The sequence below is a fragment of the Zootoca vivipara genome, chromosome 6 (assembly GCF_965207765.1).
Source record: "Zootoca vivipara chromosome 6, rZooViv2.hap1.1, whole genome shotgun sequence".
Lineage (NCBI taxonomy): Eukaryota > Metazoa > Chordata > Lepidosauria > Squamata > Lacertidae > Zootoca > Zootoca vivipara.
In genome coordinates this window covers 20746462-20764378 of record NC_142589.1, presented here as the reverse complement: position 1 = coordinate 20764378, position 17917 = coordinate 20746462, and the positions used below count along the sequence as shown (strand labels likewise).

Genomic DNA, 17917 nt, shown 5'->3' with positions numbered 1-17917 from the left:
ATTTATCTCAGCAGCTGGGAAACAATCGGATGAAAGTGGAAAACATCTATGTGACTGTAAGGGGAAGATCTGGATTATTATGAACTTGGAGGACGATTTGAACTTTAGAAAAAAGACGGCAGTGGACAGTTGCGAGGAATTCCCAATTTCTTGAAGCATGGGAACCCAAATAAAAAATTCTTTAGATGATTTGGCATAATATTCGGTTTGATTGATATATATATGTGTATAATTTGAAATATTGAATGTGATATAATTGGTTTTAATTGGAAAATTAATAAAAAATATTTTTTTTAAAAAAAATGATAGATGTTTAGAGCCTCCTCTCCCACCACATGAAGAAAAATGGAGGATATGACCTTAACCATTTTGCTGCCAGGTGCAGTTCAAACCTTTGTCTAGATTTCTTCCAGTTATGTCCAATAGCCCTTGACACTTGTAGGCTGGAGCAAGGCTACAACAGTATCTATACATGCTTTATTACTGCCACAGGGCAGGGCTGCCACAGCTTCTTATCTTCTATTTGTAGCCCTGCAACCAGAACCTTTCTGCCGGTTAATGCAACCCTTATTCTCCACCTTCTGACACCATGCAATGTTCATGGGTCCAATAACAGGCACCAAGAATGAGGAATAGGTTTATAAAGAGAGCTTTATTCAGAGGAGCCTCAAAGACCTTCTGCAAGAATGGAAGCGAACTGCCTAAAGAACTGCCCAGGTCATGTTGATGCAAGGGAAGTCCCCAAATTTCCAAGTCCTTAACACTAAGGGAGTGTCAATAAGTTACAAACACTATCATTGCAGTTGTCCTCCAACTTGTGGAGGGCAGTGGAAAAGGAGAGGGAGTAGACCCCAGGTGGTCATCACCGCAGGCTCCATTCATGTGTTGTATTTCTGCATTTCCTGAATATGAGAGTGTAGTTCCCACACGTGCTTGCTTGTAGGCGGAATGTAAGGAGCATGCTTACCTTTTGTTAGTTCTTTGGCGGCACCTAGTGGCAAATATTTCTGTGTCTCCAGACTTCCACATACTGGATACAGGAACCTCCGCACAGGGCAAACTGACTGTTTGACCATGCACACTTTTACTAGCTGCCAAGTTTGACTGGTTCAAAATTGGGAAAGGAGTACGACAAGGTTGTATATTGTCTCCCTGCTTATTTAACTTATATGCAGAATTCATCATGCGAAAGGCTGGACTAGATGAATCCCAAGCAGGAATTAAGATTGCCGGAAGAAATATCAACAACCTCAGGTATGCAAATGACACAACCTTGATGGCAGAAAGTGAGGAGGAATTAAAGAACCTTTTAATGAGGGTGAAAGAGGAGAGCGCAAAATATGGTCTGAAGCTCAACATCAAAAAAACCTAAGATCATGGCCACTGGTCCCATCACCTCCTGGCAAATAGAAGGGGGGGAAATGGAGGCAGTGAGAGATTTTACTTTCTTGGGTTCCATGATCACTGCAGATGGTGACAGCAGTCACAAAATTAAAAGACGCCTGCTTCTTGGGAGAAAAGCAATGACAAACCTAGACAGCATCTTAAAAAGCAGAGACATTACATTGCCAACAAAGGTCCGTATAGTTAAAGCTATGGTTTTCCCAGTAGTGATGTATGGAAGTGAGAGCTGGACCATAAAGAAGGCTGATCGCCGAAGAATTGATGCTTTTGAATTATGGTGCTGGAGGAGACTCTTGAGAGTCCCATGAACTGCAAGAAGATCAAACCTATCCATTCTAGTTCTGGAGGTATTACTCGATAGGATTAGAAAGGATGAGGAAATAAAAGGTGTGACTGTAGGGAAGAAACAATATAAACTTAAAGCCTTTGCAAGATGATCTGGTTTTGACACTACAAGATCCAGAGTCCAGTGTTCATCGGGCTCTGGAAATAATTCAAGAATTTGGAAAGGTAGCAGGTTTCAAACTGAATAAATCAAAAACCAAAGTATTAGATAAAAATTTGGATAGTAAGGAAAGGGAAAAATTACAAGAAGCAACTGGTTTATCTTTTGTTAAGAAAGTAAAGTACCTTGGTGTTAATATGACATCAAAGAATTTGAATCTGTTTAAGGACAATTATGCTAAAATGTGGAATGAAGTTAAGAATGATTTAGAAACCTGGACTAATTTGAAATTGTCTCTGTTGGGCCGTATAGCTACTGTTAAAATGAATGTTTTGCCAAAGATGTTGTTTTTATTCCAATCGTTGCCAATAATTGATAAGTTGGACTGTTTTAAAGAATGGCAAAAGGTTTTATCGAAATTTATATGGCAAGGGAAAAAGCCAAGAATTAAATATAAGATACTTACTGATGACAAACAAAGAGGAGGCTTTTCCCTGCTGGATTTAAAAATTTATTATGAAGCAGCTGCCTTTTGCTGGATGAAGGATTGGTTTTTGTTGGAAAATACAGATATCTTGGATTTAGAAGGCTACAATAATGTTTATGGTTGGCATGCGTATCTATGGTACGACAAAGTAAAGGCCCACAGAGGCTTCAAAAGTCATATAATTAGAAAATCATTGTATAGTGTTTGGTCCAGGTACAAAGATCTGTTAGAAAAACAACAACACCTAAATGGATTTCACCATTGGAGGCCAAGGTTCGTAAAAGATTAAACATGGAAACCAGTTGGCCAAAATATGGAGATTTATTGATTGAAGAAGGAGACCAATTTAAGTTAAAGACATACGAGGAGTTGAAAGGTAAACTAGATGATTGGCTCCAATACCACCAGATAAATGAAGTTTTTAAAATGGATAGATTACTTGGTTTTCAAACAGAGAGGTCAAAGTTGGAAACAGAATTGTTAGAACCTAAGACGAAAATACTTTCCAGAATGTATAAATTGCTGCTTGAGTGGCATACGAAAGACGAAGAAACAAAGAATGTTATGATTTTGTGGGCAAAGGATGTTGGTCATAATATTATGATTGAGGAATGGGAAAAATTGTGGCATGAGACTATTAAGTTTACTGCGTGTAGTTTATTAAAGGAAAATTTAATGAAGATGATGTATAGATGGTATCTTACACCAGTAAAATTAGCAAAGATATACCACAACCATGATAACAAATGTTGGAGATGTAAGAAAGAAGTAGGTTCATTTTACCACATGTGGTGGACGTGTCCACTAGTGAATGACTTCTGGAATAAGATTTATAATGAACTCAAGAAAGTGTTGAAAAACACATTTGTTAAGAAACCAGAAGCATTTCTAGTGGGCATTGTAGGGAAGGAGATTCAAAAGAAGAATGTATCTTTTTTTATGTATGCTACGACAGCAGCGAGACTTTTGATTGCCAAGAACTGGAAACTACAAACACTACCAACGATCGATGACTGGCAGATGAAGATGATGGAGTTCATGGAACTGGCTGAGATGACCGGAAGAATCCGCAACCAGGGAGAGGAAGCGATGGAACAAGAATGGAAAGATTTTAAATTGTATTAAAATATATATGCTAAAGTAACATATTAGATCAGAAATTAAGTTGTAAATAAACTGTGGAATTAGGATTATGTGATATGAAAGGAAGAAAATAAGGTTAAGTAAGGTGATTAAAATGATTTAGAATTTGCTAACTATAAAGGTGTTAAAGAACCACAGGGAGGGGAACCCGAGGAGGTCCCATTATACCATGTGAACTGATATAAGAATTGTTGTTTTATTTTTATCTGTTTTTTTCTTTTTTTTCCTTGTCTTTTTTCTTTTTTCTTGTTCAATTTCTTTATATACTGTTGTCATTTTTGTGAAAATTCCAATAAAAAATATTATATATATATAAAAAGATCAAACCTATCCATTCTGAAGGAAATCAGCCCCGAGTGCTCACTGGAAGGACAGATCGTGAAGCTGAGGCTCCAATACTTTGGCCACCTCATGAGAAGAGAAGACTCCCTGGAAAAGACCCTGATGTTGGGAAAGATGGAGGGCACAAGGAGAAGGGGACGACAGAGGACGAAATGGCTGGACAGTGTTATTGAAGCTACATACATGAGTTTGACCAAACTGCGGGAGACAGTGGAAGACAGGAGTGCCTGGCATGCTATGGTCCATGGGGTCACGAAGAGTCGGACACAACTAAACGACTAAACAACAACAACAGGTTTGAAGGTGTTGTTCTGTCACACAGACCTGAGCATTAAATCATGTTTATGTTTATGATTATGACTGTGTTTGTGTTTATGATTATGATGTGTATGCCGTCCTCCATCTGAAGGTCACAGGGCGGTTCACAACATAAAAAAACAAAAATGAGAACACAAAATACATAATAAAACTAAAACTAAAATAAGCCAATATCCCTCTCCCCCACCCCCATTTTAAAAGGCCCTTGAGTGTTAACTAGCCAAAGGCCTGCTTATAGAGAAATGCTTTCAACCCACTGAAAGAAACGGACGCATGTAACTTAAGTTCATCTTTTGCATTATGCTTAAATATACTTCGAAATTATATCTCACAAGAAGCTAAAGGCAAGCTGATTCCAAATTTGAAGAAAATCAGTACAGTGGTACCTCGGTTTACAAACACAATTGGTTCCGGAAGTCTGTACTTAACCTGAAGCGTACTTAACCTGAAGTGAACTTTCCCATTGAAAATAATGGAAAGTGGATTAATCTGTTCCAGACGGTCCGTGGAGTACTTAAACTGAAAATACTCAAACCGAGGCATACTTAAACCGAGGTATGACTGTAGTTAAAAATATACATTATCCAAAGAAGAAAATAACATTTGAAAATGCATGTCGGCTTAACCCATTTGAGTAATTGCGATGGGTCTAATTTGAATTGGCCTCCACAGTCACTTACGGACCCATTGTTAAAACCGTGTTTATGGAAGACAATCTTACTCAGCTACGAGTGATCGTCCAAGAAGAAGGTTTGAGTAGGACTGAGTTGGATATGGCCCGTTTTGCTTTATTGTAACCCACTTTGGGATTATTTTACAATCATGGAGTTGGAAGGGACCACCAGGGTCATCTAGTCCAACCTCCTGTGATGCAGGAATCTTTTGCCCAGCGTGGGGCTCGATTGCATGACCCTGAGATGAAGTTTCATGCCCTACTGACTGAGCTATCCCAGATGAAAAGCGGGAAACAAACAAACAAATAAAATCAAGCAAGATAAAAGGTCAATTTAAAGAATTATAGTTTATGGCTATACAAGCAAATTAGTCTATTCATTTGCTACATTTGCTGCAGCAGTTAAGAACCCACAGTTCCCACAAAGTAGCATCCTTACTCATCCTATTAATCATTGGTTTAAACTGCATTTCCCAATGCTAGTTCCTCATAAGTTTCCCAAACAATGGTGCAACTAAGTTAGTTTATTTTGCAAATGAAGGCAGGCGTTTGTTTCTTTACACTGTTGTCTGAAAGCAGAAAGGTTCATAGAACTGCAGAGTTGGAAGGGACCCCAAGGGTCATCTAGACCAGGATTCTTGTAATGCAGGATTGAAAGGATTATACCAGTGGTCCTCAAACATTTTTCTCTGGGTCGCACTTTCAGAATAAGAATTTGCTCATGCAAAACCTTTTTTTTTAAATTGATAAGAAATATCCTGGAAACAAAAAGAAGCATCTCTTAGCAGTGTTTGATTTCGAAAAGATACAGGATCTCTCCATTAGGGTGGGTCATTAAAAAACTTTTTTGGGAAAATGTTTCCTCCCTTGATCTTATATCAGGCATATGGTATAAACATAGTCAAATTTCAAATTTGGGACAAATCAGTTAATATTTAGACCCTGCTCCTACAGATTGAAATTTTGCCTCACTACGAATGATGAAAACATAGGAATTTGACTCATTTATTCTCAGTATGTTAAATTGTGAACTAATAAACATAAATTTTAGATTTTATGTAGAGCAATAATAGTTGCATACTATTATTTTCTGCAATATTTATTTATTTAAGATAAAACATGTTGATAATTTACATGAAAAACCAATGGTTTTGAACAAATTATATGGAACAATTAAACAAACGGTGTACTAAACAAGTAAACATAAACAATAAACAATAAAACACCACTTATATTGTGTGTTGCGTCAAAACATCACATTATACTTAATTACTTAGGTATAAATTGTACTAAATGCTTACATTTTGTGTAATTAATAAAATTTAACAGAGGAGCATATTTCAATTGTTTCATTGCCTGATGGAAATTACATTGGTGGTCATGTTACACCGGTTGATAGCAAGGTGAAATCTATTGCAAATTCTCTTATCTCATTTCTCAGAGAAAAAGAGCTAGTGTGACTCAACTTGCAGCAGTTGCTTGTGATGGGACATACACAAACATAGGTGCCCCGGGAGGAATTAACCATCTTATTGAAATAGACATTGGCCAGCCATTGCAATGGAATATTTGCCTCCTTCCTGCCAATGAACTGCTTCTACAACATCTCATCATTGAACTAGATGGACCCACATCTGGGGCTAACAACTTTTCAGGGCATATTGGGAAATTACTGCCCAGTGTCACCGATTTGCCAGTTGTTGAATATAAATGCTTTGCACGATCAGATTCAATCCCAGAAATGCCATAAGTAGTTTGGAAAAATCTATCTACTGACAAAAAGTATTTGTGGCAAGTTACATCTGCACTCATCTCTGGAGAATTCAGCAGTGACTTACAGCTGCTCAGAATTGGCCCATGCAGCCATAGCAGGTGGCTCACTAGTGCCTGTCAGAACAAATGATAAAATGGTCGGAAATTGACACATATGAGCCACCAATCGTCAGGAAATGGTTGAACGTGCAGTGAAGGGGGTTACTAGAGCATCTAGGATAGTTATTGGAGAGAAAATACGTGATGCTACCATCAAAACAACAATGAACAATCGCTCTAAATTCCCAAAACAAGAGACAAATAAGGACTTTGCACCAAAATAGACGTTTAGTGTAAGGCATAAAAGCATATTCTTAGCATGATATAATATGCTGTACATGTACAATGTATAATATTGCATAAGGCATAATTTTATTAATTACACAAAATGTAAGCATTTAGTACAATTTATACCTACGTAATTAAGTATAATGTGATGTTTTGACGCAACACATAATATAAGTGGTGTTTTATTGTTTAATGTTTATGTTTACTTGTTTAGTACACCGTTTGTTTAATTGTTCCATATAATTTGTTCAAAACCATTGGTTTTTCATGTAAATTATCAACATGTTTTATCTTAAATAAATAAATATTGTAGAAAATAATAATGGTATAATTATTGCTCTACATAAAACCTAAAATTTATGTTTATTAGTTCACAATTTAACATACTGAGAATAAATGAGTCAAATTCCTATGTTTTCATCACTCGTAGTGAGGCAAAATTTCATTCTGTAGGAGCAGGGTCTAAATATTAACCGATTTGTCCCAAATTTGAAATTCAACTACCGTATGTTTATACCATACGCCTGATATAAGATCAAGGGAGGAAACATTTTCCAAAAAAAGTTTTTTATGACCCACCCTACTCTCCATATTCTTCAACTAAACAAAATTATTTTCATACTACACTATACTACACTGAAATATTTCAATGTTTCTTTGACCGTTCTGGATTCTTCCTGCCACACTTGCCATCCTCTCTTGCCACACCAGTGTGGTATGCCACACCCTTTGAGAACCACTGGATTATACAGTAGCGTTTGCAGGTAGGCTCTGATGCTCAAGGCAGGCTTAGGACTGATGGATCAATGACTTATCCCATGCTACCTGAAAGATTCCCTGTATGAACCTGCCCAGGTGATCACCTTTTTTTTAGTCCAGTCAACATCAGAGGCACAGTGGGTGGTGACACAAATGAGACCCCTTTCTGAGGCCGCTCCTGTGTTGCAGAATCCCCTCCCCAAAGTGCTCTTAGACCGGCTTGCTCCTCGTTATCCTTCTGCCAGCAGGCTTAGACATTCTTGTTCCGAGAAGCCTTTGGAAACTAAGGAGAAGACAGTGCTAACCGCTGGGCTGCTGTCAGGGCAAGTTATAATTTGATTGCTGGTTCTAAATGTGTTCTGATGTGTTGTTGTTGTTTAGTCGTTTAGTTGTGTCCGACTCTTCGTGACCCCATGGACCATAGCACGCCAGGCACTCCTGTTTTCCACTGCCTCCCGCAGTTTGGTCAAACTCATGTTCGTAGCTTCGAGAACACTGTCCAACCATCTCGTCCTCTGTCGTCCCCTTCTCCTAGTGCCCTCAATCTTTCCCAACATCAGGGTCTTTTCAAAGGATTCTTTTCTTCTCATGAGGTGGCCAAAGTATTGGAGCCTCAGCTTCACGACATGTCCTTCCAGTGAGCACTCAGGGCTGATTTCCTTAAGAATGGATAGGTTTGATCTTCTTGCAGTTCATGGGACTCTCAAGTGTCTCCTCCAGCACCATAATTCAAAAGCATCAATTCTTCGGCGATCAGCCTTCTTTATGGTCCAGCTCTCACTTCCATGTTCTGATGTACATTATTTTAATTATTGCTTATAAGTAGTTTGTTTTTCTTGCTTTGTATTTTACAATGTTTCTCATATGTTGGAAGCTTCCTTGAATCCCAGTTTGGGAGAAAGGCAGATAGGAATATGTTAAAGAAATAAATCGGTGGCATAACTAAGGGCATTTTAGCCAGGAATTTTGCCCAGGGTGAAGTCTCCAGAAGGCGCCATAGCTGCTCTCAGCCTCCCAACTATTTTACTGTCTGGGCTTCTCTCCTGCCCTGTCCTCCCTTCCCAGGCACCCTACCCTGCGACTCCTATTCACCCCCAAATATCCTGTTGGATATTTTGTTGCTTAAATTATGTTGGAAACCAATAAAAATTTTTGTGTGTGTGTGTATTCAAATATCATATTGCTTTTTTTTATGCCCTTCAAGAACAAATTTGTTGAAGGGTGTGTGTGTGTGTGTGTGTGTGTGTACATGTGCATGCAATCACACATGGGATGGCACTGATCAGAGTCTTTGACCAGAGTGAAAGAAAGCCCTTGTTTTGTCCCTGAATAAATAATGCATTGTTTGGTTTATATTATGCTCAGAGTAGGCAAGATGGCAGACAAATTTGTCTACCCAGGTTCCACCATGACCAGCAACCTCTCCATTGATGCTGAGCTGGACAAGTATATTGGAAAGGCTATTATGGCAATGGCTCACCTCTCCAAAAGGGTATGGGAGAATATGATACTAAGATCCAATGCCAAGATGAAGGTCTACCAAGCTTATAATAATTATAATAATTTATTATTTATACCCCGCCCATCTGGCTGAGTTTCCCCAGCCATTCTGGGCAGCTCCCAATCAAGTGTTAAAAACAATACAGCATTAAATATTAAAAACTTCCCTAAACAGGGCTGTCTTTTAAAAATAGGATAGCTCCTTATTTCCTTGACATCTGATGGAAGGGCGTTCCACAGGGTGGGCGCCACTACCGAGAAGGTCCTCTGTCTGGTTCCCTGTAACCTCACTTCTCACAATGAGGGAACCGCCAGAAGGCCCTCGGCGCTGGATCTCAGTGTCCAGGCTGAACGACGGGGGTGGAGATGCTCCTTCAGGTATACAGGACCACTTGTGTGTTGAGCATGCTGCTTTATGGAAGTGAGTCGTGGGCAACCTTTACGAGCAATGCCACGACACCTTCCACATGTACTGTCTCAGGAGGATTTGGCGTATCACATGGCAGGACAGAGTTCCAAAAAAAGATGTGAAGGTTGGCAACATCAACCCAGCCATGTGATAATCCCTTGCAGACAACCGCAGAGGAGGAATGTTCCCTGGGGGAAGAAACGCCATGGTGTATCTACAGCGGCACAACTGGGTGCCTCCATCTGCCCCAGATGCAACAAAACATATCTTTCCTGCATCAGTCCTTACAGCCACAGCAGGCACTGCGACCTTCCAACAGTTTGACCTCACAATCAAAGGCACATTCTTCCATTGTCTCCCGAGACAGATGTATGCCAACAATTTGGTTTCTATTATGGTATCCCTACTCAGAGTAGACACACTGAAATTGGTGAGCATGACTAACTTAGGTACTGTACATTCATCTCAATAGGTGTACTCTGTGTTGGATTTAATGCCACTCACCAAAAAAACCCAAAACAAATGTGTAGTACAAATGGTTGTATCCCCATAGCTGCCAAGTTTTCCCTTTTCTCGCGAGGAAGCCTATTCAGCATAAGGGAAAATCCCTTTAAAAAAGGGATAACTTGGCAGCTATGGGGATACAACCATTTGTACTACACATTTGTTTTGGGTTTTTTTGGTGAGTGGCAGGGGGCCTTAGCCAACATCACTTCTTTAGAGATTATGTGGGCTCAGCATTTCAGGAGAGGGTGGTAGAAGACCATTTGTTTCCTTGTCCCTTTGCCTTATAAAGATTTGACGAATTCCACTACACCGTTCACAGTCTGATCTGCTGTCGGAAATGACAGGATCCCATAGCCAAAAGAAATGGCCACCGCATGAAAGCCATTTGCAAGATGGACCCATTTTACAGGCACACCATTGTCCTCTAACCGCTTCTTGTACAGAAGCCCGTCATCCCTAAGCACATCAAACTCACAGGTCAAAATGCATGTCTGTGGAAGCTTGCGGATGATGGCATCTTCAGCAAAAAGTGGTGAAAATGACAACTCCAATACTTGTTTCATTTCTTCATACACCTTGGGTTTAAATTTACGTATTTTGGGGTCTTGCGGTTTGTAGCCTCTGACTTTGAATTCTTCAGGAATGAGGTCTCCATTTACCCATTTCTGGTACTTCAGTCTGATATGCTCAGGAACATGGCAGCCTTCCAGGACATCATTTGCAAGGGAAGTATTCTTAGCCAGGTAAAGGCAAACATAATGGGCTACCAGCTGCCTGAACAAGATAGGCACGTGACTGTTCTGCTGATAGGAAGGCAGGTTTAAGTCCATTCCCTGCAGTCCTGGATACATCAACACCTGGGCATGAACCTTGGGGAGATCTTTTCTGTCCACCAGCAACTGGCAAACCCGGGTGGCATAACAGGCCCCACAGCTGTCCCCCCCGACAATAATACGGGAAGCGTCCACACGATAATCGGCAACATTCCTCATGAAGTAGACAAGGGCCCTGAGACATGCAACATACTGGGTTGGGTAAGGGTTCTCTGGACCAAGTCCATACCTGGAGAGAAGAAAAAGGGGTGTCATTGCTTCTTATCATAAGTGCAGAAGAATTATTATCCTGTTTTCAACAGGAGGTGGAGGTACTGAAATTAGAAGGGGGGAGGTAATGTACCCCTGGACGGTTAAGTCCAGTCAAAGGCGACTATGGGGTACGGTGCTCATCTCTGTTTTCAAGCCAAGGGAGCCGGCATTTGTCCACAGACAGTTTTCGGGATAATGTGTTCAGCATGACTAAACTGCTTCTGGTGCAATGGGACACCGTGATGAAAACTAGAGCATACGGAAACGCTGTTTACCTTCCCGCCACAGCGGTACTTATTTATTTACTTGCACTGGTGTGCTTTCGAACTGGTAGGTTTGCAGGAACTGGGATAGAGCAATAGGTGCTCATTCTGTCAAGGGGATTCAAACTGCCGACCTTCCAATCTGCATGCCCAATAGGCTCAGTGGTTTGGACCACAGTGCCACCCGCGTCCCTTTTAAGGTCTGGTGAAGGCACACATGTTCCATTTTTAAGCTATGAAATAGAAAACCTCTGTGTGAAGAGGGAGATGCAGACAGGATAGAGAGCGAGTTTGATGGTCACAGCTGGCTCTTACAAGCTGGGGGAACTCTAGGGGAAGATAAAACATGGAGAAAGGTTTTTCTCCCTCTCTTGTGATGCTAGAACTCGTGGACATTCAATGAAACTGAATGTTGGAAGGGCAGTGCATAGTAAATCTATGGAGGCAGCATGGGCATACCCAGGATCAAAGCTAAGGGGGGGCACACCAGCCACGCCCCCCAGCCACACCCCCAGCCACCCGATTGGCTAGCTGGCAATGACATGGCCAGAATCCCCCCAGGAGGCATGGTCAACATCCACCTCCTCCCCCCCCCTCGTTTATAAGGCAGCACACGGAGCCACCCGCGCTTGCACTCCTGCCTCACCCGCTCCTTTAATGGCAGCAGTGACTAAAACGAGACAGCAGCTGCCTCTGTTGAAGGAAACCTGGACCTGGGCTAACTTCAGCCCACACTCTTTCAAGTCACAGCGAGCACAGCACAGAAAGTTTTGCCCCGGAAAGCTCCGTGGCACTTCATTTGCATGCAAATGAGGTGCCACAGAGCATTGTGGGGCAGCACATTCTGTGCTGTGCTCGCTATGACTTGAAAGAGTGTGGGCTGAAGTTAGCCCAGGTCCAGGTTTCCTTCAACAGAGGCAGCTTCGCTGCTGCTGCTGCTGCTGCTGCTGTTTTGCTTCAGCCAAGCAGGCTGAGGCGGAGCACAGCAGGCAGCGTCCCTGCCTGTCCTCTCCAGCTGCCCTGCTTCTGGGGAGGGAGCTGCCCCCCTGCCCCATGCTGGTACCCACCAACTTGGATGGCTTTAAAAGAAGATTGGACAAATTAATGTAGGAGGGGGCTACTGAGGGCTACTCTCCAAGATGGCTCTGCTCTGCTTCTACAGTTGGACGCAGCAATGCTTCTGAATATCACTTGCAGGCAGGGCTGTCTTAAGCATATCTGGCCCTGTGGTGCAAAGATCCCTCCGGTGGGCTCCCCCGTATATATAAGTGCATATATAACAATGCACTTATATATACGACACCACCACATTGACCGGCTTCCCCCGTGGACTGAAGAATGCATTGTGGCGACACCGCTGCCTCCCCCCCGGGGGCCGCGGAAGGACCCTGCACCCGGCGTCCCCTGCCCCGCACCCAGCACCCTCCCATTCACCCCGCTAGCTCTGCCCCGGAAGCTTGTCGGTGGGGTAGCCGGTGACCTTCCCTCCCTGCCCCTACCCCCATCTCTGCCTGTCTCCCTCGCTCTGTCCCTCCATGGGCGCGGTGAGCAGGGGGAGACTGAGCCCCACTCACCCTGGCAGCGGCGCTCCGCGCAGACCCAGCCCCAGCCCAGCAGCTGCTTCGCCGCCACCACTGCCCGGTCGCCCATCATGGAGGCGGCCATGATCCACCTCCTCCCTCAGGCCTGGCCTCGCCGGCAGTGCGCTTGCACGATGGGGGGGGGGCACAGCTGCGCTGGGTTTGGTGGGCCGCTTCTCTCCCCTCTGTAGCCCAGCCCAGGCAGGCGGGCAGGAGGGACGTGGCTGACAATGTTCGGCACCCCTACTGCACCCCTGCTGGGCAAGCGCATGGCACAACGCGCCACTCAGCCTTGCCCTAAAGATGAGGCTGCTTGCTGGAAGACCCACAAGCAGGAGGGCAGAGTGCTTTTATATCCTCAAATCCTTCTTGCTGGTTCCCACAAAAATCCGATTGGCCACCCCACCAGAGTCAGGTTGGGTGAGATGGCTGCCTCAGGCGGCAACCCTCAAGGGGCAGCAAACCCATTCCTGTGTGCAGCTTTGCTGCTGGTCTCACTTGTGTCTAGGGGGACTAGCAACAGATCTCTCTGGAACGCTTCCCCTGTTGCTGAGTTGGAAAGAGGAGAGCAGGGGAGACTCCTTTAGGAGATTGCATTCCCATCGCAGGTGCAGCAGTGGGTGTTTCGCCACAGGTGCTTAAATGCCTTGGGTTTCAAGAGCGTAATCAGGGAGCAATGGCCAGATGGCCGTGGCACTTACCTCACAGCTACAACCACCACTCCACATTCCTTGGCAATATGCCGCAATAATCTCTCGTAGCCATCTAAAAGTGAGACAGTTGCAATGCATGCAAGATCAATCAAAACAACCATAGCCCCTTAAACTGTTTGCAGAGAGATGGCCAGCTGATGTCCTAAAGCGAGGGGTAGGTAGTCCTTTTTTTCTCAGCCCAGTTCCTAGATTCCCTCTTAGGTAACTTTCTAGGAGGCAGCCCTGTTTAGGGAAGTTTTAAATGACTGATGTTTGAATGTATTTTTAATCTTTGTTGGAAGCCGCCCAGAGTGGCTGAGGAAACCCAGCCAGATGGGTGAGGTATAAATAAATTATTATTATTATTATTATTATTATTATTATTATTATTATTATTATTATTGGAGGGCACAGGCTAAAGGTGGTGGGGAGAGCCTGATGCAAACAAACAAACAATTTAGGTGGGGCAATGGACAAAGATCTTACATTTGTACTGCTGTAGGCTACATTCCAGCCAGAGTTCTAGTTACAGGTAGGTAGCCATGTTGGTCTGAGTCGAAACAAAATAAAAAAATTCCTTCAGTAGCACCTTAAAGACCAACTAAGTTTTTATTTTGGTATGAGCTTTCGTGTGCATGCACACTTCGTCAGATACCTGATGGACTTCCATTTCATGCGGCTCAATGTGGTGCCTTCCATAGTTCTAGTTACAGGTAGGTAGCCGTGTTGGTCTGAGTCGAAACAAAATAAAAAAAAATTCCTTCAGTAGCACCTTAAAGACCAACTAAGTTTTTATTTTGGTATGAGCTTTCGTGTGCATGCACGCTCATACCAAAATAAAAACTTAGTTGGTCTTTAAGGTGCTACTGAAGGATTTTTTTTTTTTTTATTCCAGCCAGAGTTAGACTTAGAGGTCCGTGCTGGTAGTCAAGAAGGAAGTTTCATCAGTTCAGGACACTTAGGATCATGGAATTGTACAGTTGAAAGGAACCCAGAGTGCCATCTAGTCCAACCCGCTGCAGGAATCTTTTGCCCAACGTGGGACGTGAACCCATGACCTTGAGATTAAGAGCAGAGCAAGGAGAGGGGGTGTGGGTTAGGGATAGGCAGTTGAGAAGTAATGAGCTCCTACAAAAGCAGGGCAGACAAGCAGAATATGCAGGGTGTGAATGAATCATAGGGTGGGAAGGGATCCCAGGGGTCATCTAGTTCAACCCCCTGCAAAGCTGGAATCACAACAAAAGAATCCCTGACAGATGGCCATCCAACCTCTGTTTAAAAACTTCCAGTGGAGAGAAAGAAAGAATTGGACCTTAAGGGTAGGTCACAACTTTTTCAGCACACCTCTGAAGTCTCCCCCCCCCCCAAACTAAAAAAATTAAATTACCCAAAAATGTAGCACAGCACTGACGGGTCACACACACACACACACACACACACACACACACACACATATAAAGAACACTCTGTAATTGTGTTTGTTCAGTCACCATCTAAAGAGGCCTTTTCTTCTTACCAGGACTTCCAAAGGTACCAGACCCTCCATGAATAAAAACGAAAGCTTTCCTTTTTCCAGTAGTTGTTTTTTTAGGCTGATAAACCCTGACTGGCACCTCGTCAAACTGCTGGTTCTGAATGAGAAGGGATGCATCCGGGAAGGGGGGGATTCCATTTGCTACAAGCCTCAAAACATCAAAAATAGAGAACAGCCCCAGCTTCTTCCCAATATCTCCCTGTTTGCAAAAAGAAAAAGAAAAGATGTGAACTATTTGTTTGAGAAGGTCAGATGATCATAGGGTTGCAATAAATGGAGCCGCCACTGCTACAACATCTACATGGAAAGTTGGGAGAGACTCTGGAAGGAAGACATCAAATTTACAGCATGTTATGATTTAAAAGAAAATTGCTTGAAAATGCTTTACAGGTGGCATCTAATGCCTGTTAAGCTAGCCATGATGTTCAGATCTAAGACAAACGCTTGCTGGAAATGCAGGGAGGCTGAAGGCACATGGATCCACATGTGGTGGAACTGTAAAAAGAGCAGGCAATTTTGGTAAATGATTTATAATGAGCTTAAGAAAATGTTCAAATGCTCCTTCCCTAAAAAACCTGAAGCCTTCCTGCTAGGAATTATGGGTAATGAAATCCCAAAAAAGTTCAGGAGAGTCTTTATGTATGTTACAGTTGCTGCCAGAATTCTAATTGCAAAAGGCTGGAAGGGAGAGGGTATTCCATCTAAATTAGAATGGCAAAACAAAACAAGAGAGTACGCTAAACTGGTGAGATTATCAGCAAGGATAAGAGATGTTACAGATGAAAAATTTATCAGAGAGTGGGATACACACAGAGTATATGTAAACGAACACTGTCAAAAATCTGTTGGCAGGTCTTGATTGAGCTTCAGTGTGTAAGTACGTTAATTTTATAAAATAATATTTATAGTAAGTCAAATAACATAGAGAAAGTAAAGTTTAAGCACGTATTTAAGGAACTTAATTTGGGAACGCAAATCTAATCACAAATGGATGTACAAAGCAAGCATTAATTAAAGAATGAATAATTGTTTATTTGTATTTCTCATTTTGCCTATAACATCTATTGCATATTTCTTTTATAAAGTTTTCAACCAATAAAGCATTAAAAAGAGTTGCAATAAATGGAAAACTGAAACAAGCAGAATCCTGTTTGTGTTTTGCCATTAACTTGCCCTCCCTTTCATTTCCATTATACAAATCAAATTTGGGGAGCCAGTGGCAGGATTTCAACTCAGATCAGTCGCAGCCAGCATGGCCGAAGGTTGCATATGATAGGGGTTGTACTTAACAGGTAAGGTGACAGGTAAGGACATAAGAAGACTAGCCTGCTGGTTCCTCCAGTCCTCTATCCAGTTCTGGAGAGTTGTGGTGGGACCACAATATGTGGTAAGAGGGAGAAGAGGGAGCAGACTGGGAGGAAGAGGTGTTGGAAGCTGAAGAGGTAACATGGTTTGGTGAGCAGGAAGAGTCCAGAAGCAGAGGCAGAAGCAAAGGTTACAGGGGAGGGAGGCCAAGAGGCATAGATCAAGCAGGCTGCTGAAGAAGCCAGCGGGTCTTCCCCTCCTGCTGCAATCAGCTTCTCCCTCCCCTGGTCTCCCAGGACCAGAAGAGGTATGAAGGGAGCAGAGCAGAGACAGACAAGGCAATGGAGTCTCAGATAGCTTGAGAAGGGCATGGGTGGGGGAAGAGACTTAGGGAGCTGTGGGAAGGCAGGGACCTTTAGTCCCCGCAACAGCTTCATTGGGACAAGATCTTCCCATCATTGGGGAAGAGTTGCTGTGCTCACTAGGCCTCCTGAGCTATTTTGTTTCTTTGAATAAAGAGGATTAACTTCACTGACACTAAGAATGCACAAATGAGCTCAAAAATATGCATGAATTTTTTGAAAACATTTCTAAAAAGAACAAGCACACATGCACCGGAAACTGAGGCAAAAATAGAGTGAAGTTAAGAATGGAAAGGTGAGAAAACAAAATTGACAGTTCCTCCCATTCCAGTTCAGATCAAGAGTACATCTAGTTCAACCCTACCCTGCTAATATTCTCAAGTAGCTGACAGGCACGGCTAGACTTTCCCTGACCTTGGAGACTATAATACCATTCCACAATGGGTCTTAACCTATAACTCTGAGATTAAGAGCTTCTGAGTACTAAAAATTAAGGAAAACTTACCAGAGGGAACAGGGAGATGAATATAATATGAGCAAGACGGAGCTTTAATGGCTGGTCAATTCCAGGAGGCAAGACAGCTTGGGCAAAGTGGATGACAGTGGAGACCAAAAACAAGGCTGGATAGATGCAAACTGTAACAAGAACAGATGCTACGAACCTGCAAAAGGACATCCTTCCACTTTGCTGTGGACTATAGTTATGACAGCTTCTCCTGCCGCATCAATCAGTTGGTTCTTCTTGCAGGCGATAAAAGAGCTTAGGCACATATTTGTCATAGGGCAAAAGGTCTGGTGGACAAATTAGAATACACAGTGTCAGCCTGGCTCCACCTCTGCCCATAATGCAAAACACCTGTATGATAACAAAGAGCTGCTCATGAATCAATCAAAGGAGGTTGCAATGGGGAGCAAGTTAGGGAAAATGGACTTCCTTTCTGAGGAAATTAATATTCCAAACTTTATTATTATTGATTAAATTTGCACTCATATGTTTATATAGAGAAAT

The 17917-nt window shown here is 42.6% G+C and overlaps 1 protein-coding gene across 1 annotated transcript; it reads right to left on the bottom strand.

The window, feature by feature from the left end:
- Positions 1–5141: 5141 nt before the first annotated feature.
- On the bottom strand, positions 5142–17645 carry LOC118087322 (arylacetamide deacetylase-like 4). Its single transcript, XM_035119862.3, has 4 exons — positions 17414–17645; positions 15224–15440; positions 13717–13780; positions 5142–11149 (listed from the first exon to the last, which is right to left on the bottom strand). The coding sequence occupies exons 1-4, from the start codon at positions 17582–17584 to the stop codon at positions 10369–10371; spliced, it is 1233 nt and encodes a 410-aa protein (XP_034975753.1). The 5' UTR covers positions 17585–17645; the 3' UTR covers positions 5142–10368.
- Between the last annotated feature and the right edge of the window lie 272 nt (positions 17646–17917).